This window comes from Astatotilapia calliptera, chromosome 13 (assembly GCF_964374335.1).
Source record: "Astatotilapia calliptera chromosome 13, fAstCal68.1, whole genome shotgun sequence".
In the NCBI taxonomy this organism is placed as follows: domain Eukaryota; kingdom Metazoa; phylum Chordata; class Actinopteri; order Cichliformes; family Cichlidae; genus Astatotilapia; species Astatotilapia calliptera.
Genome location: NC_137434.1, coordinates 13,456,987 through 13,479,992, shown reverse-complemented (window position 1 = coordinate 13,479,992; position 23,006 = coordinate 13,456,987). Strand labels below are relative to the sequence as shown.

The window sequence follows — 23,006 nt, the reverse complement described above, 5'->3', positions numbered from 1 at the left end:
TGAACTCGTGTAGCTTTCTTTACTTGGAGATAGTATACTTTTAATACTCCGTGCAATTTCGAGGTCCGTGTGAGTGGTGAGAGCGGGACTTCCAGGCGATGATCTAAATGTAGCAGAAGCACTATAATGTTCACAGCTGGCTACCCTCCATTTGTGATTCTGTACAGCTCGCCTGTATGGACAGTGAATGGCTGTGAGTGTTTGTGAGGGGAACATGTGCCTGCTTTATCACTAATTGAAAGCTCTTCTGAATGATGATAAAGTGCAGCCTGGTGCCGTAATTAATGCACTCTAATTCTCTGTGAAGGCCCACCTGGGATCTCTTCTCGGGGCCCTCCTGGCTCTCCAGGGCCCCGTGGACCCCCCGGTACTTGCGACCCCAGCAACTGTCTTCTTCCATCTTTGTGAGCCCAGCAGAGGGGTTTGAGCTATTACGAAGACAGCCATCCGGCTCTGAGCTCAGTGCTGCAGCCACACAGCAGGGGAAGTCGGAGAGACTCACCGCTGACCTCTTTCTTTTTTTCACTATACTAAAACACTCAGATGCTGTCTGGGTTTTGTTTTTCTGGGATTGCTGTTGGGTTTGTTTTGAATACAGCTGAAATCTCTTTGCAATGCAGTACTTTTAAGTTATTTTCCTTTTTTTAAATTTCATATCCTCTACTGTGACGTGATGCATTCCTTGTCAACTCTCATGTCTTTCACGACCATGAAATGACTCCTGTCTGAAAAAAAACACCATCTTAATTATGCGTTTGCCTCTTTAATGGGCATGTCTATGCACTCTTCTGTTCGCACTCAGATAAGCTGTTGTGCCGACCGAAGGTACATCTCATGTTTCTGTGTTCTCGTGCGTGTTTGCACGAGTTTCTGTGCGTTTGAGGAACAGATTAGCTGAGCGAATGTACTTATTGTACGTGGAGGTGTGAGAAAATAGCAGATTTATGAAGCGCCTTATGTAACCAAAGTGCAGCCGACGTGTCTGATATAGAAATTATTTATTTTAAGCCGCATTCTGCAAGAATGTATTTTCAAAATGGTCACAATGAATGTAGGAAATGTAGCATGAATATTGAGTGACGTTGTTACTAGAAAGTGGATTTTCGGATTACCTGTAATCCCGATGGAGTCTCTGGTGACACGTTTGCGTCGTGTACAATGATCACTTTTAAAAGAAGCTGCCGTATAATTGTCGGTTAACGCGTCTTCCAGTTTTCTGCAAGTCACGAGTTGTTAACTGAGCGCTCGTCGTAAGACAAAACCAACAAACAGCTCAGTGACACTGTTTGTCTGGAGCTTCTTTTTTTAGCCTTTTACATCATTTTTCTCCACATGAAATGAATGTAATTTAAATGGCGTTTGTGTTCAGTGATTGTAGCGTGACCCTTCATTTAGCTTTACTGTGGAGTTAATCTGTAAATATTGTGTATTTTAAATTTTTGTTTTTCCTTTTCATTTTTCTTGTGTAATGGGGTGCGTTAAGGGACCTGAAAACATCATTTTCATCCATTTTTTGTCATTGTAACAACACGTTAAGGTTCTCACCTGTCACACAGTGCTGCAAATTATTAACACATATTGTTTACAAGGTGTCGTGTATGACAATTCCTCTGGTTTTTATGTATATTTTTGATTTTCACAAACACAAAGGAGATCAGAATACTACACTACAGCTAACAGACGCATCAAACTTTTCATGTACTTGAACTTTCTCGTAATCGCACCGTGGTGTTTTTAACAGTTGGGTTTCAGGGAGCTTTGAGACTGGATTTATTTATGTGCTATGAATTTTCTGAAACCTTTGAAGCCTGTGCATTTTATCTAAACAGGCCGTGTAACTGTAGTGTAGATCTTGTGCAGAAACACACATTTTAAGAACTTAAGTACGCTAAAGATGACAAAGGAATTTTTTTAAAAATCCAGCATTTACACATTGGATTTTAGTTTATTCACTTCTTTAAAAAGTTTTTGTTCTTTCAAACTTTATAATCTCACTAAACAATAACTTTTTTGTGTAGAAGAAAAAGATAATTAGCCTGTAGTGTATATTGGTTTCCTCAGGTTTTCATTTTGAGCTCTGTTTAATTAGAGCTTGATGCAAAGGCTTTAATTTGACTTTTAAAGAGTCCTGCTGTGATTCATGTTTGAAACGTTCTGTGTGTGTATCTGAAATTTTGTGACATTAAGAGCTCGGTTCTTTCTGTCTCTCCTTTAACATCTGCTGTTTGACACTTTTTTCCCTTTGTACTTCACAGTCATTATTCTTCTCTTATACATGTAAATTTTAACTCACATCTTACAGATTTTTTTCCCCCTTTTTTTTTACATTTTTCTCAGCATGCCAGCTTGGTTTTATCTCTGCTAAATTTTATCAGACTGGGTGGGTTTAATTTTAGAGGAGTACTGAATTAAACGCTTGCCACAAACTTCATTTGTGAGTTGAAAGAGCCCCCTGCTGGACATGTATTTCATTGCTTTTGTAATGTGAATGGGAAACTATTATTCTTTGCTTTTGTAGGCCACATAAAATCCCCTCCTTCTAGGGGCTCCTGTCTTTTCATCAAAGTAATTTTCATATTCGGTTTTAATGGGTTCCCGTCAGAGACAATAACACTGACCTTGATGAGATTCAAATGAGACAGCATCAGCAAACTAATGTGACCTAAACTTTTTCAGCGTGCTGATGAAAGCACCTCCCTCCATATATTGAATTTAGCTTCAATTGATATTAATGTGCACCAGTTTGTGGCTTCAGTTTAGCTAAACAGCATAATAAGTAGGGAGGACACAAATTGGCTGCTGATGACACAGCTCACTTCACTAGAAATTTGAAGCCATTCATATTACTCCAATTGTTCTAAGTGGAAAATGTCAGATGAAAGCAAACTCGTGGACGGAGTCATTGAAGGTTGAAGCGTCCTAAAACAATAACACCGCTTTCATACGTGCACGTGTTTCTTTCTTTTTTCCTTCTTTTTTTTTTGCATATTCTCCCCAGTAATGTAAGTCGATCCGGTTGCCACATGTGATCTAATCTTGTAAGCAAAGCCTGTAATGAGATGTAATATGTAGCAGACTCTCAGCGTGGTCCCTAGGATTAAAAATGTCTGCCTGCTGGTCTCAGTGAAACTGATCTCTGCTCTTTTATAAGCTCATGTTGTGCCGTGTGACTTCAATGTTTGTTCTTTGTTTGAACACCTACCTCAGTCTTGGTTTACCACAACTACATGATTAGATTTGTTGTTGTTGGGGGGGAGACACCAAAACAACTGTTGCCTTTTAACTGAAAAAGCGAATGAAAGCCTCATGTCTATGTAAAAACACACATATTGCAGTCCTGTTATCAGCTGACGTGCTGATGGGATGACAGAGAACAGGCGCGGTGATGTTCCTGTTGTTGGGGGAGTGTAAGGGGGAGTGGGGGGGTGGTTACCAGGCATCAGAGGTTATACTTTACAGCCTTCTTTGCAGCTTCTTTCATTTACACTGATTAATGGCATCTGCCTTACACGTGTGCAATAAATGTTATTCAGTGCGTGACTTCCTTGTATATTCTGCACTTACACTTCTTTTCAATAAAACTTTATTCACAAACCTGATGCTGTTTCTGTGTTAATTATTGTTCTTTTGTTTTGGGGGGTGGTAGCCAGTTTACTATTTCAACATGCTTTTTTTAAATGTGGTAGCGTAAATAGCGAGGGATATGTGTCAAACTAGTTTGGAATTGAACTTATTTAAGCAGCTGTGACATCAGAGAAACAACTGAGGCAAACATTGTCACTGCAACAATTATTTAGTAGCTGCTCTGGAGAGTTTTTGACTATGTCATGAGGAAAAGTGCTTATTTCTTAGAAGAAAATGGAAATTTGTACCTCTGTAACTGGGAACGCACCATCTGCTGCAGAGGATCTGGTGATGTGATTGAAAGGTGCGAACAGCTGGTAGATTGTGAGACTGTTTAGTCAGTTGTGACATTTGTATTTTATTTCATTTTTAACTCCGAGGTTCTTGGAAAAATGGTTAAGAATCATTTCCTGATACTCTTTACAAAATATATTTTTATCTTTAATCACACCGGTATACAGAATAAATTAAACACTCCATATGCTGTCCTGTGTATTTCTTACTTTGATGATGGTTTTCCCTCATCCTTCAAACATACTCCCACATATGCACAGCTGTGCTCTGTTGTCATTCTTTACAATGAGGTAACATTTCACATCAGGGGGTTTGTAGGGAATAGAAGTAACCACTGTTCAGTTTTTACAGATTTACACCATACAGCAAGCCTGAAAAGACAGTCAGAAATGTAAAACTATATATTCAAAAGAGGGTATCAGAAAGGTTATCTTTGGAAGATCAGCTCATAGAGACCATGATGGTTTGAAACCCTCAGCTCCCCCAGCTCTCACCCCCAAAAAAATCCTCATCCTGATTTAATTTAGTTAATTATTTGAGATGTTCTGGGAAAAAGTGGAGGAAAAGAAAGAGCTTTTATTTCGGAAAACTAGTTAAGGGAGACCACAAAAAGAAAATTCAGGCAGAGGTACAAGGAGAGTGGGATAAACAACCATTTCTGGTCATTTTTATATGTCGGAAATGGGAGCACAGTCCTGAATATATCAAAACAGCTCTCAGGTAGAAAAAAAACACACCAGAACAGGCTAGATTTTTGCAGCGCATAAAAAAAAATATATATGTGTGTGTTTTTCCACGACTCAAAGAGGCTGGCTGCTTCTGATGGAGATGTGGCTGGCACAAAACATGCTCGTAAGACAAGAGGTTAGCGAATCAAAGGCACTGTGCCAGCTAGAGCCCCTGGGAAGAAACTGTGAAAAATGCTGTGTGCTCAGGGGAGATAATTCGACAGTCTTTCTGTTCTTTGCCAGAATGTCTCTTAGTTTCCTGCAGGTCCCTTCACATCCAAGGACTGCTGCGCAGCTCCTGCCTGAAGGTTGCAGGCTGATGGGTCACAGTAACCATTAGGACCGGCTGGACCCGGAGGCCCGGGCACACCGAGCTGTCCAGGAATGCCAGGAGGTCCCCTCTGCCCATCCTGACCGTCACGGCCATAGCCAGGCCTTCCCGGTTCCCCTGTGATGACAAAATATGCTTTACTTAATTGCTGACTTTAACAAACAGGTTAACATTTATCCTTAATGTAACAGCTACTCACATGATTTATTATAAAAGACTGTTGGTTGCTTTTCAATAGATTAGATTTAGCAATGTAGGCTTTATTATTTTATTTTTAGGTTGTTTAACTTTTGTAATGTGTAATTGTGCATGATGATAGTCATACAGAGATAAAAATGTACTCACCAGGAAGTCCAGGTGGTCCAGGTTGACCTTTCGGTCCTCGAACAATGGGTCCTCTGGCCCCTCTGTCTCCCATGTCACCTGTAAGACGTATTATATAATGATATATAATTTATTTACAAAAAACAAAAAGAAAAAAAGAATTGTGCCATTGTTTTGTTTAATGTCTAATTAAAAAGCAAATAAGGAGAGCGCGTTCATCACCTTTGGGTCCTTTTGCTCCCATCTGTCCTGGTGGCCCTTTGAGTCCTGGAAGGCCTCTTGAGCCAGCATGCCCGGGGAAGCCGTTGTCTCCTGGAGGACCAGGAGGCCCCGGTGGGCCAGGTTTTCCAGGTAAACCAGCAATGCCAGACTCTGGCCTCCTTAAACTAGCAGCTAACTGAGTCAGCTGTTCTGTGGAAGCGCAACAGAAAGATGATGAACCATTAGGTGAAAAACAGTCACTGAATGCTTCTCAACAGCTCTAGTTGATAGTTGTCAAGGGCACTTTCAAGGCATAACACTTGAGAATAAATCATTTGTCACCAGAAGGCTCATTTCTAAAAACTAATGTCACACTTAGGTCCGAAACAATTCTCGCGTGGGAGCTCTTAAACTTGAGCACTGGACACGATCGAGGTGAAAGTGTGGTCATGATATCCCTCAAGCCTTTCCTGCTTTTAACCTTTTTCCATAGGACACCAGTAAATTGAGCAGAAAGGAGATAATATTCTTTATTTCAACCAATCAGTGACAGAAAATTTATGTTCATGGTGCAAAGGATCTAATATTAAACTCCCGTGGCTCCCTTCTGCACGGTATTTTGCACTTAAAATTCCAGTTTTCTGGCTCCTGATGAAAATTCATGCTGTAGCTGCTCGACTGCTCTTTTTTTTTTCCTTTTTTTTTTAAAGATTTCCTTCCCAGGCAGACTCTTTGCTTGGAGCAGAGGAGTGTAGGTCTGCTGGAGGTGAAATTAATTTTTCAGCACATCGGGTATAAAATAGTCATGAGGATAGGAGATGAGTTGTGAAGACGTAAGAGCAAAAGAATGAAGAGAACAGAGGTTGTGACTTCGGTGAAACATTTCTAAAACTCGGAGGAGGGATCTTTCATCCATCAAATAAACAAAGGCTGAAGCTTATTTCATGTTTTGGCTATGAGACCTTCCCTTTTTCAACTTCAGAGTATTCAGCAACCACCCGGATAAATGAGAAAATGCAGCCGTGGCTCTGTGTGTGGTTGTGTAATGAGGCATTCTGGGACGTATTAAAGTCATGAAATGAGGCACGGGGGAGTGATAAATGGGGTCAAAGGCCTATCTTTTCTTACCTTGCATGACTCGCATGCAAACTTGTTTGATGTGCTGATCACTTGGCTGTTTACCCTAGAAGGGAAGAAGGAAAAAGATGACTTAATAGATTTCATGACAGAGTTTAAGGCATTTAATGCAGAGACTCAACAGTGAAGCAGACCATCTTAAAATGAAAGATTATTAAGTCCTCTTTATGTTGAGAAAACACTGCTGTTCTTAGGCTTATATAACAGGATTAACAAACACAAAGTGCACAGTGGTAGAGCAGAATACCAGGCTTACTTTCTCCTCTCTTGAAAAGTTGACATTTGTGGAGATACAAGTGTTCCCCTTACAACCTCACAGGTGTTGAATTTGAATTTGGGATTTCACTGATCTTGATAAGGAAGCATTCCTTTTGCTCACCTCCCTGTAGAGGGATGCCAGAACACCGGCAAGCCGGGGGCAAGTGGGGATTCACTTCACGCAGACTGAAGTATCAGGTGGGTGCAGAAACTTCTAAGATATCAGTGAAACAGTATTTCAGGAGCATCTTGAATTTTGGAGTTTAGTGTACTCACTGTTGCTATATGACACTCGTCTGTGTTATTATTTATTTTGCAGTATTATTAGTATATCAAAGCCATCAAAATAATAAAAGTGTGTATGGCTGTGATGAACCCTATATTAACTTAAAGCTTAACAATGTGTTTTTTCATTAACCTGCTTATTATTATTCTGAGGAAAAAATATGTGAGATTATATAATTACTTCCTAAATACATTTTAAAAAATAAATACATACCTACATGCATAAATTTATTTCTAAAAAATAAATGAATGGCATTATGACGCAGTGAGCTCAAAGAAACAACGCCCGCAGTTCAAATCTAGGCCCAGGTACGGTGGCGCTGGGAGGTCAAAAGTACTGCAACTTTTTAAAAAAATCACAAAAACACAACAAAGTGTTTTTGGGAAACATTAACGTGACAGAACAGCTGCAGGCGTTACAAGCTAACAGTAAGCGGCTAATAGAAAGCATGTAGCTACAGTATATAATGAATCATGTGACTAAAACACACAGTACCTGCATCTTTTTCTCCCTCTCCACAAATGAATCTTCCGCTTCTTTTAAAGCGTCTCAGAGCGATCCTGCACATGCTTTGGTTTCTGTCAACTTCTGCATGTCACGTTATTGTCTCCTCAGAAACATGCCTGTTTTGTTTCGTGAGCTTTTGCAGCGTGTTTTGTGTGTGTGTGTGTGTGGGGGGGGGGGGGGGGGGTGTTTTGTTTTGGGGGGGGTTTTAGTTGCAGTGTATTTGACCTCTCAGGGCCACCATAAGTCTGTTGTATCCTATAGATGTATCATTTCACAGTCTTAAAGTTTTGTTCAAGTTCTATCTGAGTATTATCTTGTTTTTTAATTCACTTATTAATTATACTTAGAATTCTTTGTGGCTTTTTTTTAAGTAAAACACTAAACATACACTGAAATCATTGCATTATATGGATTGATCGTGTTTTTGCTTACTAAAGCTGTGGAAAATGTGGCATACTCTGTAACACATAAGGCAAATCCTTGATTCATTTTAGAAACCACTTGAAGAAACAAATGACAGATAATGAAATTTTAGCTGGGTTCACATCACTTCTGCTGAAAACCATTTATATAAGACAAAATTGTTATTTTATGTAGTAACATTTATTTATTTATGTATTTACAATTTGACTATTTTATTTATTACATTTACAGTTAATTGTAAGCCTTAGGCCCGAGAGTTTGGTTCATGAGTGGTAACTACTTTCTCTTGGACCTACCGCAGGACCCTGTGTTCCTCTGACTCCAGGTGGGCCTCTGTTTCCCTGCATGCCCCGTGGTCCAGGTGTGCCAGGTGGTCCTTCAATGCCAGGCTGTCCTCGACTTCCCTCGGGACCTATTCTGCCAGCCTCACCGGGATTCCCAACCTAAAAAGACAATAGCTTTTAGACTAGAAGCATTTTAAAACCTCAGCACATTGTCAGTCACTCGGCACAAAAGGAAAACGGTGATGCTATTAAGGTTAAAAACAACGAATTTCAACTCACTTCCCCTTTAGGGCCGGGTTCTCCCGAGTCACCCTGTGACAAAAATAACAAACACAAATGTTGGAAACATTACAGATGTGCTTTGGTAAGAGTGAACGTGTAAAATATGTCAGATTTATCCTGTTAGTGTTAGTGTAACCACTTACAACATCCCCCTTTTCTCCTGGATTTCCCTCATCACCTTGAACTCCCTGTGAAAAGAAAGGAAAAAGTTTTCAAATAATCTATGCAAAGAAACCCATTTGTTATTTAAATTCAGTATTTTCCTGTTAAGAGAGAATTAATTCATTCCTACTTGCTCTCCTTTGGGTCCTGGTTCTCCACGATCTCCCTGTAATTTATAAAAACAGATGAAGACGCCATGCAAAACTCAGAAGTACAAAATATTCCATTTGTATACTCTAGAGGGAGCCGATCAGCTGGTTGTTGCTGATTATTGAGTCCATTTTTACCTTTTTTTAGCATTTTTTAAGCAAATTGTCTGAATTTTTTATTTACTTACCCTTTCTCCTTTTATTCCAGGCAGACCAGGAGGACCTGGGAGACCAGGAAGACCAGGGTCACCTTTGGGTCCCTATAAAAAAAAAAAATATGTACATCGGAGAAGTCGAAACATTTAAGCAAGGATAAAGAAAAAAAATGTCCAGCACAGGCCCCCTTGACACCATGCTTAGAAGTAACTGTCGTAAAGCTTAGCATTGCTAGTCATTCTCTCCGGCGTGTTTGTGTGTGTGCCATTCTCCCTTTGATCACCGTCCGGCTTTCTGAGGAATGCCAGGAGAACAGAGAGCTCTTTCAGCCCGCTGCTTGGTCTCCCCTTACTGTGAAAATAGACCTTGTGTGAGATCTGGCCTCCATCTATTCTCTGAGACATTCCAGCTAAACAACAGCCAGGACTTTAGAGTCTGAAGTTTCCCTCTCTTTGGTTTCTTTCATTCAAAGTTTTTTAAAAAAAAAATCTATAGATAATTAAGGAATGTAGTCTACCAGCTTTTCTACTGATTGCTGTTGTTGTTTGCTGGGGACACATTGGCTGCCAGGCCTTTTAAAGTGATGCATTTTCCCAAATAAGGTAAGAATGTAAGCTAAAATAAGCTAAAAAAAAATAAAAAATAAAAAATAAATGTTTTCCCAATCAAAATGATTCACTTAACAATTACAGTCTAATGAATTTTTCTTTATAACATACCCGGGGACCTGGCTTTCCAGCGGGACCTGCAGGACCTTGCTGTCCTCTATCTCCCTGTAGGTCAAAAAGAAGATGATAAGAAGGTGAAATGGAGTAAAGTTTAAATCCAAAGCACAAGCATAACAGAAATTCTTCTTGGGAAAAAAAACACTTACAGGCTCACCAATGGGCCCAACAGATCCCAGCTCTCCCTGTTCTCCACGCTCACCCTGCAGTAACACGATACAGTGTCATAACAGAGGTGACACTAGCTATACTGATGTTTCCACAATCCCTGTTCATACTTACGAGTTTGCCAGCAGATCCTATTGCTCCAGAAAGGCCTGGGTTACCAGAATCTCCCTGTATAGAAACATCAAAGCTTATTTCAGATAGTAACAATTTAAGAGAAAAAATAATAAAAATCAATTAACAACAGAAAAAACGTTTTTTTAATATATTGATCAGGGAAAACACCTTAGGGCCACTTGTGCCTTTTGGTCCAGGTACACCAGGCAAACCCTAAAAACAGAGGACATGCATTTATATACGACACTAGAAAAAGGAAAACTGCTTTCAATCAGAGGAGCAATGTACCATTCTTAAAATGAACATCATCATAACAGTAAGAGAGGATAAAAGCTGGATTAGTGGATATAATTACATTTTGACACAAATAAGAAGATAATAACTCGTAAGGCTTTTGCAATCATTCGAAATTTCAAGATGATTCTCATAAATTCCCTAAACTTGACACATCAAAACTCTGCTCTGGCAGTTGTGCCTGAGGATGACAGTAATCACTACCTGACAGCACCGTCCACTATGTGCGCACTGTGTAATATTCATTATAAGATGCGACCCAACAGTTCTTTACTGAAATGTAAACCCAGAGAAAATATGTGAGCTTAGATAAACTGTACCCGTTGAAATGACTTAGTTGTGACAGTTTGAGTTCAGAGGTCATACTCACCGGAAGCCCTTGAAGTCCAACCTCTCCAGGGATGCCTGACTTCCCAACGCTTCCCTACAGGGAAACAGAGCAAAAGATTAATCTACTGAGAAAAATAGATGTTTACTTTCTATAATATTGCAAGTTATAACACAAGTTACAACTATTAAACAGTGTAATAATGCTCAACCTTTGCTCCAGGCATTCCAGGAATACCCTCACGACCATCCACACCTGGTAAGCCCTGATGAGAAAGGAGAGAAAGAACAATGCATGGTTTGCTCACAATGTGCACTATCTGATAATCACAGGATTATTTGTCATCACTGATACAACACTCACAGACTCGCCCTTGGGACCTGGAACACCTGTGAGTCCTCTTGGTCCTTGAGCACCCTAAACAACAAAGCAATCCAACGGTCAATAGTTTCTAATGGCTGTAAACAAACAGTCTAGTTATTCTTATGTTTTATTTATGAAAATATTCATATCTGTGATGATAAAGTGCTGCTGCTTACTTGTTCGCCTTTAGGCCCGGGTTCACCCATAACACCTCTTTGGCCTACATCCCCCTGAAATAAGTTGTCAGGTTATATTTACATGTCATCTTTAGTTCAAAGCAATCTTATTTATGTAGCTCCGTTTTACAACAAGTCTGCCAAAGGGACTTATATACAATATAGCAAGGTAAAGACCCCTCAATATTCAGGCAATCCACAATGAGCAATAAGAGAAAGAGGAGAGAGAAAAAAGGAACGTAGAGACCGAGGAGAACAAACAGGACAAAATGCAAACTATAAGGAAGAGTACACTAAAGGTAATGACATTCAGTATTTGCATATAAACAAATCAGGAGTGAAAACAGGGGGAGTGCAGAGGAAATGCTCAGTGTTTCATGGGAAGTCCTCCCAGCAGCCTGGGTCTATAGCAGCATAACTAATGAATTGTTCAGGGTCACCTGATCCAATGCTAGCTCTAAGCTTTAAGAGATTTAAGCATAATCATGAAAGGAGAGTGGATACTTGTCTCCCAAACCCAAGTTCAACTTAAGAGGAGCATGAACCCTCTGCCTCTCATTCTAGTTTTGGTAACTTTATGAACCACAAATGTATTTACATTGAAACAAACTTACAGCTGCCCCTGCAACACCCTGTGGACCTGGATCTCCATCAGGACCTCGAGGTCCCTGCCAAAGAACAAAATAGGTATTAATATCATTTAATTACAACACTTTACCAATTAAATATGATTGATCTTGATTCTTTTTTTTTAGTAAAGTCTTTTTACGATATTTTAAGTACAATAAAATACAGCACAGACTATTAAAAAAAACAAGAAAACAATTTAAACACATGATCTTGAATTTTAAATCTAGCTAGTGTGTTTGGGAAATGTTGTGGCAGGTCATGTTAACCCTGTGTTGGTTTTATAATGTGGCATATTATAAAGCCAACACGGTGTTTTTTAAATCAGTGACATGTCTGGACTGCAATCAGTTAAGCTAGCATCCACAGTCTTTAACTGTGTAGCTATGCTACTGTAAGACATGGGAGTAGTTTGGTATTGTCTTGCTGAAATAAGCAAGACAAAATATAATTTTGTCTTGTCCTAAAATATAATATATATATATGTGCAAGTTACCCATGTTCCATCAGTTGTACCGATGTCACACCGTTAATACCATAAGCAATGCTGGCTTTTGAGCTAAGTGCTAATAACAAGCCACACGGTCCTTTTGCTCAGGAATATATTCCAACCACAGGATAGTTATTGATCATTTTGTTTCAAATGAACTGCAATTGAACAACATTTTCTTTTCACTTTGCATTTATGGATGCAAGAAAAAAAAAGTGTTTACTGCCAACTGTTTTCATAAGTGCTTGTGGACGACTGCAGCATCTACACTATAGAATAGTGTCTTTTTATTAATGCAGTGCCCTCAACAATCTTATTCAAGACAAGACTCGTTCAATTTATTCATGTTACTGTTCGTTTGCCAATCAAATAAGTTCATCTCGTTTTAATTGCTAAACTTTTTTCACTTTATTTGTGACTACTGGTCCACTTTTTTAATGAACTCATGGTATCAAATTCAAAATGAACTCATATTTTCTCCAGAACTTATATTTTATCTTTTAAGAATATTTAATTTCAAAATTAGGGTTTATTTAAATGATTTACCAATTACTGTTTACATACATGGTGTCGTGGGCTTAAAAATGAAAGAAACATTTACCCTCTCTCCCTTTGGGCCCATCATTCCCATAGCTCCACGAATTCCCTGAGGTCCCTGGATCAACAAACAGGTTAAGCAGATGCCTGGTGAGCATATTAACAGAACACAGAACAGTAACAAACAAATTGTAGCTTGAAAGACTCTTAATTCACTGATTAAGCACTGTATCTCACCCTCGGTCCTTGGGCTCCAACCTCCCCTGGACTTCCCTGCTCTCCCTCCGCGCCCTCGATGAGTGAAAAAAGAAAGAAAATCATTTGAAAAGCAATATTTAGTTAATCAGATGAAATATTGGGCTGCAAATTTAACTACATTATAAGAGTGTGGGCATACTGTGAACCGTGATGGCACTGGCAACCTATCAGCATGTTTCTTTTGCAGAAAAAAACAAATTGATGTTGCTCTTATCCACCGTGTGTTAATTAGAAAATAGGGGCAGCCATTCTGTAAAGTGTTTAATACCCACTTCTTAATGGATTGCAAGTGGGGAAACCAGACAAGCATTTAACCGGTCCCCAGCTTTGCAAATTACAAATAATATATTTGCTGCCTCTGTGGTACACCCGAGAAAGCATATCCATTAAGACAGATATTTATCAGGACCAGAGCAGAGCACATTTTCTCTTGTTAAAAAGGGCAATTTATTCTTTTAAATATGCGAATCAAAACCAGCAATTAAAATATGTAAACAATATATGAAATGTTACATAACAAGCCGAAACTAATGCAGTCAAACAGGTCAGCCGCTGCTTTTATTATGAGAGAAATTAGTAGTGCTTGATCAACTACCATCTGATGTAAGATTCAGAATTCATATTCTTCTATTTGGACAATATTCTTGCTCTTCAAGAAGATAAAAGTTATCTAGACTGTTAAATCATTCAAAAAATGTCTTGATTTTCTGGTGAGCGGATTTTTTTTGAGTGAATGAAAAAATAGTCTTCATGTTGGGTGAAGGTTGGAGTCGGGTCATATGTCATATGTAATGTGCAATTTAGATTACCATTGTCTCCTTCGACTTCAAATGTAAATACACCCCATGCTTTTATATAAATAGCATTGCTTTCTACATCATGCCAGTTTCTTCCATATAAACGCAACATTTACTTATTCTCTACTTCAACATTACTTACAAATATCGTGAGATAATACTCTTAAAGCCCCGCACAGTGCCGTTCTGTTGTTAACTGTAAATATCTTTGCGTGTGAGAGTTGTGTGAATTGCAGGCAGGCAAAAGGCGCCTCAAATGAAACTTTCAGTGAAGGAGAAAATCACTCTCAGTGAAGGAGTGCAAGCTGACAGTAAATCATATCCTGGCATGGGGGTGATAAAGGGAGATAGCCCCAGACTCATTTCCATTTATATAGTGCGTGGACACATTACAGGGAGAAGCTAGATCTGCTTGAATGTCATTTCGAATAAATCATCGCCCGTGCATGACAAGGAGTCAGAGAAATTACACACAAGCTTGTATCACTTCCTCTTGAAATTGAGCAGCACAAATAATCCTTGTCTCAGTGGTGTCGGGAATCAATTTTTTAAAGTTTAAGTCACGCGCATTTTTTCCCCCGATGTGCAACGTTGTGACAGTTGCGGGGGGAAATTCGGTGTTTTTAGTGATTATTTACACAGTTATAGGAGTATAAATTCACTTTGTTTATGTGCCAAGTGTTTATATCAGTTCATATGGCTAGGCATAGTCGTGGAGTAGATTTCAGTTTGCAAGCATTAACATATTTTACCTTGTGTCCTTGTTTCCCAGGTTCTCCTGCTTCACCCTTTGCACCTTTGTGGCCCTAGAAACAAGGCAGGCCAAGGCTATTAAAACAACAACACTATTTTGGGATACTAATGTGATTTCAGAGCAAACAAAAGTGACTTCTACTCACCTTCATGCCAGGAAGACCAGGATGTCCCGAGGTCCCAGGTGGACAGGAGTTGGGACACTAAGCAACACAATAAAAGTCAGAAAGTATTCCTAAAATCTAGTGTAAAAACAAAACAAGAAATACGGAAAGTAATTTTACCAGATCAGTGCTGCCAAGCACTCCAGAAGCACCCTGAAATGGAGTGAAAACTGCAGTTAACATTTTCATAACTCAACATCATCAGTGATTAGAGGAGCTTGTAAATACGCTAAAAGAAAGACAACAGTGTTTATTGATGGCAACTAACCAATTAAACCTAATGGCTTTAACATGTACATCTAGAAAGTTTGGAAATTTCATCAAATCCCAAATGAACCTTTAATCACTTACTCTGGGCCCTGCTGGTCCACGAGGTCCCTGTGGCCCTCTCACACCCATAGCCCCCTGTGATAAGAGGTGTAAACACATCAAGTCTACACAGGGAAGATGTGCACATGGTGTATAATTGCTAACATGCAAGAGGATAAAAGTACAGCAAGGCATTTCTTGCTGGTAATGTTGCAAACCAACATTACCAGCTTACAATTTGATTTTCGGAATAAAAGATGTGGATTATTATCTACAGAACACAACCAAACTATTAACAGGGATTTTTAAATCACTAGATTTTGACTCTGATTGTGTCAATTATATCGGTATATAGAAAATAAACTGTAGCACAGCTGGGTCACAGGAATGTGGATTTTTTTCTTTTGGATATTTAATGTACTGTTTCATGTTTCATAGGACAAAATATATTTACTGTGATTAGAAATGTATATTATGATTTATTTTAAAAAGCCAAAAGTCCGTCTTTGATTGAAAAATATGATTTACATTTTTGGGGGTTGACTTTCTTTTTAGACAAAATAATTATTTGTAATAAAAAGAAAACTGAATTGATTAGATGATACTTTCAGGTTGGTAACAGTGTGTGAGTGTGAATGCATTCTGCATGTGCACATATGTATTTTGTCGCTTTATAGGGGTATTAACACATCATACCTACAGGGTGTAGAGATGCACAATGCAACTTTTATATGTTTATCTATTTTTGGTGGTTTACGCATTTGCCTAATAAGCTAAAGAGCCCTGGTGAGATCCTGGAAGGATGCAAAAATCCTTTTGAGGATTTATCAGTAAGGGCTGCCAGATCAAACATATGGAGCTACCTGCTGTGGCTATTTCTTGTGAATAAGGAAATGGCTGTAACAGTAGTTTCTTCTTCTTTTATATTATCAGTTTGTAATCATGAAAGATACTTGTATCCTCTTGTATCCTCCTCACTGTCTCAATAAAAAAAGAACGACAATGGTCCTTTTTCTCTGCCTCTACTCACAGGTGGTCCAGCTTTTCCCAATTCACCCGGAAGTCCTCCAGGTCCCGGAGGCCCCTGCTCACATTTCAGACCATTCAGTATTATTGACACATGTTGAATACAAAATAATTTAAACTTTTAGAATTACAGGAACTTGTATTTGTTGTGTAAACAAATTACTTACAAGGGGTCCATCTGGCCCAACACCCTGAGGAGACATACAATATGATTCAATATGAGTGATGTACAGGGTTTGGTGAACATAGCAATGACTTAAACACTAAAATTTAGACAGCTTCTATATCATATGACTTCCAGGTGGCCTCGATTGGCTATTTCCTGTGACTGGTGGGGTTCAAGAGGAAATGTTACTTACAGCTGCTCCACGAGGTCCAGGTTTCCCAGGTTCCCCCTAAAAAACAAACATAAACTTCAGGATTAGGTATGAAATTCCATTTTCAGGTAAAACTGAGCTATTTGAGCCTGCAAGCAGTTCAAATTAACATTCCTTCAGTTCATCACATGACTGAGCTGGGCAATGTTTAGCCTAATGAGGAAAGATGTTGGGGCTTCGTGCCTCATGGGGATTACACAGAAGACTTGCAGGATTAAGTCTCATTTGTCATGAGGAATTGGTTTATGCACTGCGGCTCTTTCTGCCATGCCAAAAGACTGGACAGCAGCTTGGCACCATTTCACTGACAGTCTCTGAAGCAGGAAAGCAAAGGCTCATTAGTCACTCACTTTCTGTCCGGGGGGACCGTCAGGCCCAGGATCTCCAATGGGGCCTGTCAAACCCTGCAGAGAAGAGTCATCGAGTGAAATTAACACATCATGGCAAATCTCAAAACAAATCAAGTGCCTGTTTTGCTCTTATATTTAAAAAAGACACTTTCAGAATTTAAATATGTTGCTTATGATGTCAAAAGAAAATGCCTTTCACCCCACCATCCCAGTCGATATTTCCAAATTGATCAGCTGATCCCCATATGTTACACCATCAAAATACTTGTGTGGGAGGAATTCTGCTCTATTCTGTCGGAAGTGGGAATAACTTGACTTTAACACCCCAGAATTTTAGTTCACGCTTCTCTGCTCCGTCCACAAAAGGGTTTTCAAATTATCAAGCACACAAGAAAATATAAGCGCCAGGTCAGAGGGCAAAACTTTAGGACTGCAACATTCCTCCGGCTCTTTTCAAACACGACACTGAAAGAAATCATTCCACACTGTTTTGAGAATTTTCAACAGGAGACACCAACAGTGGCCTGCCAAACAAAGCTCCTATTGTTTGTCACTTTGGGTGCAGTTTCTATAGGCAGTGACTTTTTTTTATCTTGTATTTTGAATTAAGTAACTGATTTGGTCTGTTTAAACTTCTAAAGTGAAAGTGAATTCACCTAAAGACCAAAATGTAAGCATAAGATGGGCTTTTGTGTTTTCCTAACCCACTGTTAAACTCTGAAAGGAACCTAAAACATGCAGGCCGTGATGCAAAGGAAACTGGGACTCGTTCATCCTGTCAAATAAATTCCTCAAATTTTTGCACACATGCACTAAGATCCCCTTCTACATCTAAAATTTCACTCCAAAAGTCTAACGTGCAAACATGACCTATTATGTGGGAGGAACACACCTTGTGGTCCCACCCCCTTTGCAGGTTTCAGGGTTTCTTGATAACTTTATAAAATAATGCTGATCCTAATAGTACAAAATATACTTCACTCACATCATTTCCAGGAATTCCAGGTAATCCTCCAGAGCCAGGTTTACCTGCATCTCCGTCGGGTCCCTAACAAAGGTTACAGATATTCAGTGAAAAAGACACACAATTGATACGATTACTTAAATCTCTTACTATATGTAATACTTACAGGAGGACCGTCTTCGCCATCGTCTCCCCTCTCTCCCTGAAACAAAAGAGATTTAATACTTTCAGGGGTCCAAACACTGAACTATTTTTAAAGTGTCTGACAGATTATACTGACAATGGTGAAAAACTATAAGCACTTACAGCAATGCCGTCAATTCCTGGGACACCTGCAGGTCCAGGGGGGCCAGGGGGTCCTTGGTTATTCTATGTATAATGAAATTAATTGTAATGTAATAGGAAAATATCTGATTACGTTTCTGATAAATACCCAACAATTTTGTCCCTCTGACAAAAGCCAATATGAAAAGAGCAAGAACAGGTGCACTGCCATGTTATAGACAGGACTGTCTCTGAAATACTGAAACAGAATTTCGGCTTTAAATTATTCAGTAGCTGACAAAACACTGAAACAAAGAACCAATTTAAATGAAAGCTGAAAATCTTGCATTTTCCACAACAGATTGACGCTCAAACAAATTAACCGAAGAAAGAAATCCCAGTCTAAGCATAATTGCAGGTAAATTAACTTTTTGTTTGACATGCACGCTTGCAGAAGAACTTACCAGCACTTCTGCCACATCTGTCTACAGACATAATAGAGAAAACAGGGAGAGAGAGAAACATAATGAGACTTACTTGAGAGGAGCAAATAAGGACAAGCTGCAAGAGCAGCACCAGAAATGGCCCTTTAATGCGCTGGGCCCCTGTCATGATCTCCCCTGTGCAGGAAAGGTAAAAGTTGTAGTCCTTTCTCTGGGGTTTGTTAGGTTGAAGGAGCCCCCTGTAAAATAACCCAACTGACTCCGGCTAGAGCTGTCTAGACAGCCAAAGGTCCCATAGCTTTCAGTGGCTCATGTATATTCATACAATGACCGGTTACAGGAAGTGATTGGAGGGTTTGCAGGGGAACACCACAGGGAGGGGCTACATTGCTGACACTACCAATAGGCAGGATCAGCGGTTTATTTAACCTCTGCTACGACCCAAAATGAATTTTATTCAACATTTAGTGTTACCGTTTATCTTTATATAAGAATGAAAAAATTAAATTAAATTAAAGACACAAAGAGATCATCGTGGTCAGCAACTTGTTCTGTGAAGCGCAAATCCTGGACGTTGTTTTGGCCCATTCCCCCCTCTTCATTACAACTGATCATTCTTACCGATGCCCCGCCTGGGAGGTCATAACATTCCTCCTTCCGGGCTCGAGTCACATCGCAGTGAATTAGCATTGACTGCAGTTCAACCTAGAGAAATAGGAAAAAAATACTGTTAATTAGCACAATACCGTGAAAGTACAGTACAGTCTGTGTCCCAAAGGTTAGGCCCTTTAATAATATATCGTCAGTTAGGATAAGACAAAAAAAAATATTTAAAGAATAAAACCAAAAAACTAAAACTATCGAATAAGTTCATGCTTATGGACAGGGAGCGTATCATAACATAAACAATTAATAATAATAATAATAATAATAATCAGTAAAGTTTGGATGAGGAGACCACAGACTACCAAACAGGATGTTGGAAAACCTTGCTAACGGGCGCCCGGAAGGAAGAACTCCTGTGCATATAAATGAAAGACTGTTTGGGGGTTGTTTTCATAGTAAAAGCTTTGGCGCTGCAATCACTTGAAAAATATTTAAGTTGTAATGTCACTATATTGAAGTTTATGGGAATAAACGCAAAAGATTTGTACATCAGAATGAAGACATTTGAAAAAGTGTAGGCCTGGGGTCACGTGGGTGGTCAATCAAAACAGTCCTTAGGCTTTAATAATGAATTCTATTTTTCTATTATAAATAATGAAAAGTCATTATGTATCAGGGAAGTGTGTCTTTTATGTGCCTTACAATCATCCATACTATATTTTGTGTAGCTTGAAGCATAGCCCACAGTAACAAGAAAGAAAGAAAGAAAGAAAGAAAGAAAGAAAGAAAGAAAGAAAGAAAGAAAGAAAGAAAGAAAGAAAGAAAGAAAGAAAGAAAGAAAGAAAGAAAGAAAGAAAGAAAGAAAGAAAGAAAGAAAGAAAGAAAGAAAAGGAAATGATCTGTAATGAAATAATCTAAGACCAATTATGGTGTTAAATCCTAAAGTATAGTTCCCTACTATATATGGGTCTGAAAGTGGGCGAATTCCATCAACTTTAGTACTAAATTTAGTCCTAAAAGAGACATACCCGGAACTGCTACCACCGGGTTATCCTTGAGCTTTCCTATTAACGTGAAGCCATTAAGGCTGACTTCTAGTCTGGGTGGAATATCCTGAGAATCGATCAGGACACAGTCCACGAAAAGGGCCACAGAGTCCCTGCTGATTTCCAGGAACACTCTGTGCCACTGGTCATTGAAAAGAAACCCCAGTGGGCTGAAAACGACAGTCTGCCTCCCTCCGTTTAGCGCTGTGAAAGTAAACTCCAACGACTTGGATTCCCCGTTGAGCCTGACGGCCATCTGCTCGTCGCCGTTCACATCTTGCATTTGCCAGATATTCCAGTTTTGATTTACGGTGCTGCCACTCATGCGCAGCACTGTCAAAAATGCAAACTCCTCCGGCAATCCAAGCGGATAGGCTGATCTGCAGCATAAAGGGTGCACAGTTATTAAACCCTCAGATTTTTTTTTTCAATTAAAAGTCAGCGGATCGATCAGAATGTATGAACTTTCTTGATTTTTTAGACTGTTATTAATGACTCTGTTATAAAATGAAACCTATTGACATCTCTTGCAACACGAAGGTTTTATTCTGTGTGTGATTTGTGTGGAAGTTAAAGATGGGTCACAAAAGGAAAGGGGTGGAGCAGGTAATCGCGCCTTTGACGGTCAGGACCATGGACAGGGTAAACGGCATTAAACCAGACAAACCACTAGGTGTCGGTGTTCACTCACACATTTCAAAGCACAGCACCTCACCTTGTGTTGATTCTGAAGTTGAATGCTGGGCCTATTTGATAAGCAACATTCTGAGAAGATGGTCCAGCCACCTTTTTCACAGTGCCCCTTCTTGCCAACTCAGCAATGTGGAACTGTGACATGATATAAAATCCTGAAGGACACATAAGTGGTTAAATATACATCTTATACGGCTTACAATACAATAGTCCTTATTGTTTATGTGCTGTTTAAGTGTTCTTTTAATGTCTATTTACAGAGAAAATGTTGGGGTCATTCTCATTATACACTCTTTTTTCTTTTCACAATAACATTACTTCATCTGTATTATATTTTGAGTCCACCTGGGAAATGATCCTCCCCAATGCTGATCTGAGGGCACATGGACTGCTGCTCCAAATGAATACCAACTTGAGATGAAAATCTCACAGCTGCAAGAAGGAAAGAGAAAGTAGTCAAAGGGCGTGTGTGTGTGTGTGTGTGTGTGTGTGTGTGTGTGTGTGTGTGTGTGTGTGTGTGTGTGTGTGTGTGTGTGTGTGTGTGTGTGTTTGTGTTTTGTAGAAGGGAATAAAAGCTCAGTGTTTGGAAAGCAGCACCAGTGCCTTGAATAAATATTAGACTATCTCTGGCTGTTTGCCATATTCTCTTTAACACTTCAGTTCTAGATTTGCCTGTTTTTACACATCTGTGCAGAAAGTTTAAGGTTTTCCTCGAGCGTGAAGAGGATCTTTCCTTTTTCTGTTTGCCAACATGAGTCTCAGCATTGCATAAAACACCTCACTCCCCCCAGATGTATAACTCTGGGTTGATGCTGTAGCGTTACACTTATATATATATTTGGCAATTTAATATACTTTGAGAATTCAGTGAACATTTGAATCTACATTTATATGTACTTGCACAAAGAAAAGCTCCTAATCAAGTGATGTTAGTGCTTCTACACATACCCATATGCTGGATATATGTAATAAAATATAGATAAGAACAGGATGCGGTAAAGAGGGAAGACATATGGAGAGAGGAAGGAAAACAAATAGTGTAAACCTAATGGGAAAGAAGGTCGTGAAATAAGTGCCTAAGTCAATACATGTCGATTTATTGATTTACTGATACTTATAAAAATAAATGCGGGTGTCCAAGTCTTTTGGCTATAGAAAAGAGCACTATAAACTCAGACCACACTGTTTAGAGTAACAAAAATGTGACAATTATTTAACATGTTAAGAAGATCATGCATCTCAAAGAAACAGTTTCAGCAAAGAAGAACAGCTGCCACAAGCACAAACTAATGATTAATATGTGTAGTATGCTGCGGTTGACAGATACCGAACATGACTCATATTTGAGGGGATGCACTGCTCTGGTAATCTTGTTACTTTGTTCCTGTTTTTTTTTTTTTTTAATGAAATGCCAGCTTCATGTGTCATTGATTTGTCAGCAATTGCACCATACAGCTCAGAAGATTACTTACTCTGGGAATGAAGTCCAGTGCAGAGGCACAGTGGGATCACATAGCAGCAGCACAATGAATAGAGCAGGATATTTCTGGAAGTTAATCAGAAGAAATCCTTGGTTCAGGTTTCTGACAGCACAGCCAGACACAACTCGTATTATTCTTGCTGTTGTAATTAAGTAAAAAGTTTACCTTTCGATTCCACCCATTTAAAAAAAATTACCTGCTGCAGGATTTATTTTCTGATTTTCTTCCAGTAGTGAGCAAAAAAACCCCAAAAAACGCTGAAGTGTTGCTCGGTCAGCAGAAGTAAATAGCTTCGGGTCTCAGTGAGAGGTCTCTTATAAGCTTGGCTTTTGTTATTTATTTGCAGGAGTGAGTCAACAGTCTCTGCAGTGTCAACTTCACCGTTCTCTTGCACCCACCTTGGATTTTATTTTAGGCCTTTAATGTTACTTCAGGCATATATAACCTCTGTATTGTAACCCATTTGTAATTCTATGAGCGTCATTGTGTATGCTAAATAAAATGTAG

At 39.2% G+C, this 23,006-nt stretch overlaps 3 protein-coding genes across 7 annotated transcripts in view; 1 reads left to right on the top strand and 2 right to left on the bottom strand.

The window, feature by feature from the left end:
- LOC113035410 (uncharacterized) overlaps nt 1-3,599 on the top strand; it is a 102,530-nt gene extending 98,931 nt beyond the window's left edge. For all 4 annotated transcript variants that reach the window (XM_080287810.1, XM_026190955.2, XM_026190954.2 and 1 more), the window contains one exon: nt 308-3,599. In XM_080287810.1, coding sequence (XP_080143936.1) covers nt 308-408 — 101 coding nt within the window. In that variant the 3' untranslated portion in view covers nt 409-3,599. The remainder of the gene's footprint in view (nt 1-307) is intronic.
- Nucleotides 3,600-3,962: 363 nt separating this feature from the next.
- col9a1b (collagen, type IX, alpha 1b) lies at nt 3,963-19,028 on the bottom strand. Its single transcript, XM_026190850.2, has 32 exons — nt 18,768-19,028; nt 18,273-18,335; nt 18,133-18,168; nt 17,988-18,050; nt 17,003-17,056; nt 16,635-16,670; nt 16,443-16,466; nt 16,280-16,333; nt 15,292-15,345; nt 15,061-15,093; nt 14,923-14,979; nt 14,776-14,829; nt 13,206-13,259; nt 13,033-13,086; nt 11,929-11,982; nt 11,315-11,368; nt 11,139-11,192; nt 10,987-11,040; nt 10,818-10,871; nt 10,322-10,366; nt 10,154-10,207; nt 10,021-10,074; nt 9,866-9,919; nt 9,179-9,250; nt 8,972-9,007; nt 8,823-8,867; nt 8,677-8,709; nt 8,410-8,556; nt 6,631-6,685; nt 5,524-5,712; nt 5,323-5,400; nt 3,963-5,094 (listed from the first exon to the last, which is right to left on the bottom strand). The coding sequence occupies exons 1-32, from the start codon at nt 18,840-18,842 to the stop codon at nt 4,898-4,900; spliced, it is 2,040 nt and encodes a 679-aa protein (XP_026046635.1). The 5' UTR covers nt 18,843-19,028; the 3' UTR covers nt 3,963-4,897.
- Nucleotides 18,695-22,864, bottom strand: LOC113035390 (collagen alpha-1(IX) chain). Of its 2 annotated transcripts, XR_013900922.1 has the most exons (6): nt 22,665-22,864; nt 22,491-22,564; nt 21,364-21,450; nt 21,041-21,173; nt 19,295-20,705; nt 18,695-18,715 (listed from the first exon to the last, which is right to left on the bottom strand). XR_013900922.1 is itself a non-coding variant. In XM_026190932.2 (5 exons), exons 1-5 carry the CDS (start codon nt 22,679-22,681, stop codon nt 20,237-20,239), a joined length of 780 nt encoding a protein of 259 aa, XP_026046717.2. In that variant the 5' UTR covers nt 22,682-22,864; the 3' UTR covers nt 19,180-20,236. The 2 variants fall into 2 exon arrangements, 1 of the variants encoding a protein (XP_026046717.2); XM_026190932.2 differs by lacking the exon at nt 18,695-18,715 and having other exon boundaries at nt 19,180-20,705.
- Nucleotides 22,865-23,006: the final 142 nt, after the last annotated feature.

Coding starts and splice junctions, on each gene's coding strand:
- col9a1b (XM_026190850.2), bottom strand. CDS start 18,842: ATGACAGGGGCCCAGCGCATTAAAGGGCCATTTCTGGTGCTGCTCTTG. Junction 11,193..11,314: donor CCGGGCCTAAAGGCGAACAA/GTAAGCAGCAGC, acceptor TTTGTTGTTTAG/GGTGCTCAAGGACCAAGAGG. Junction 6,686..8,409: donor GAGGAACACAGGGTCCTGCG/GTAGGTCCAAGA, acceptor CTTCCCTTCTAG/GGTAAACAGCCAAGTGATCA.
- LOC113035390 (XM_026190932.2), bottom strand. Junction 21,451..22,490: donor CACTGGACTTCATTCCCAGA/GTAAGTAATCTT, acceptor TCCTTCTTGCAG/CTGTGAGATTTTCATCTCAA. Junction 21,174..21,363: donor TGGGGAGGATCATTTCCCAG/GTGGACTCAAAA, acceptor TGTGTCCTTCAG/GATTTTATATCATGTCACAG.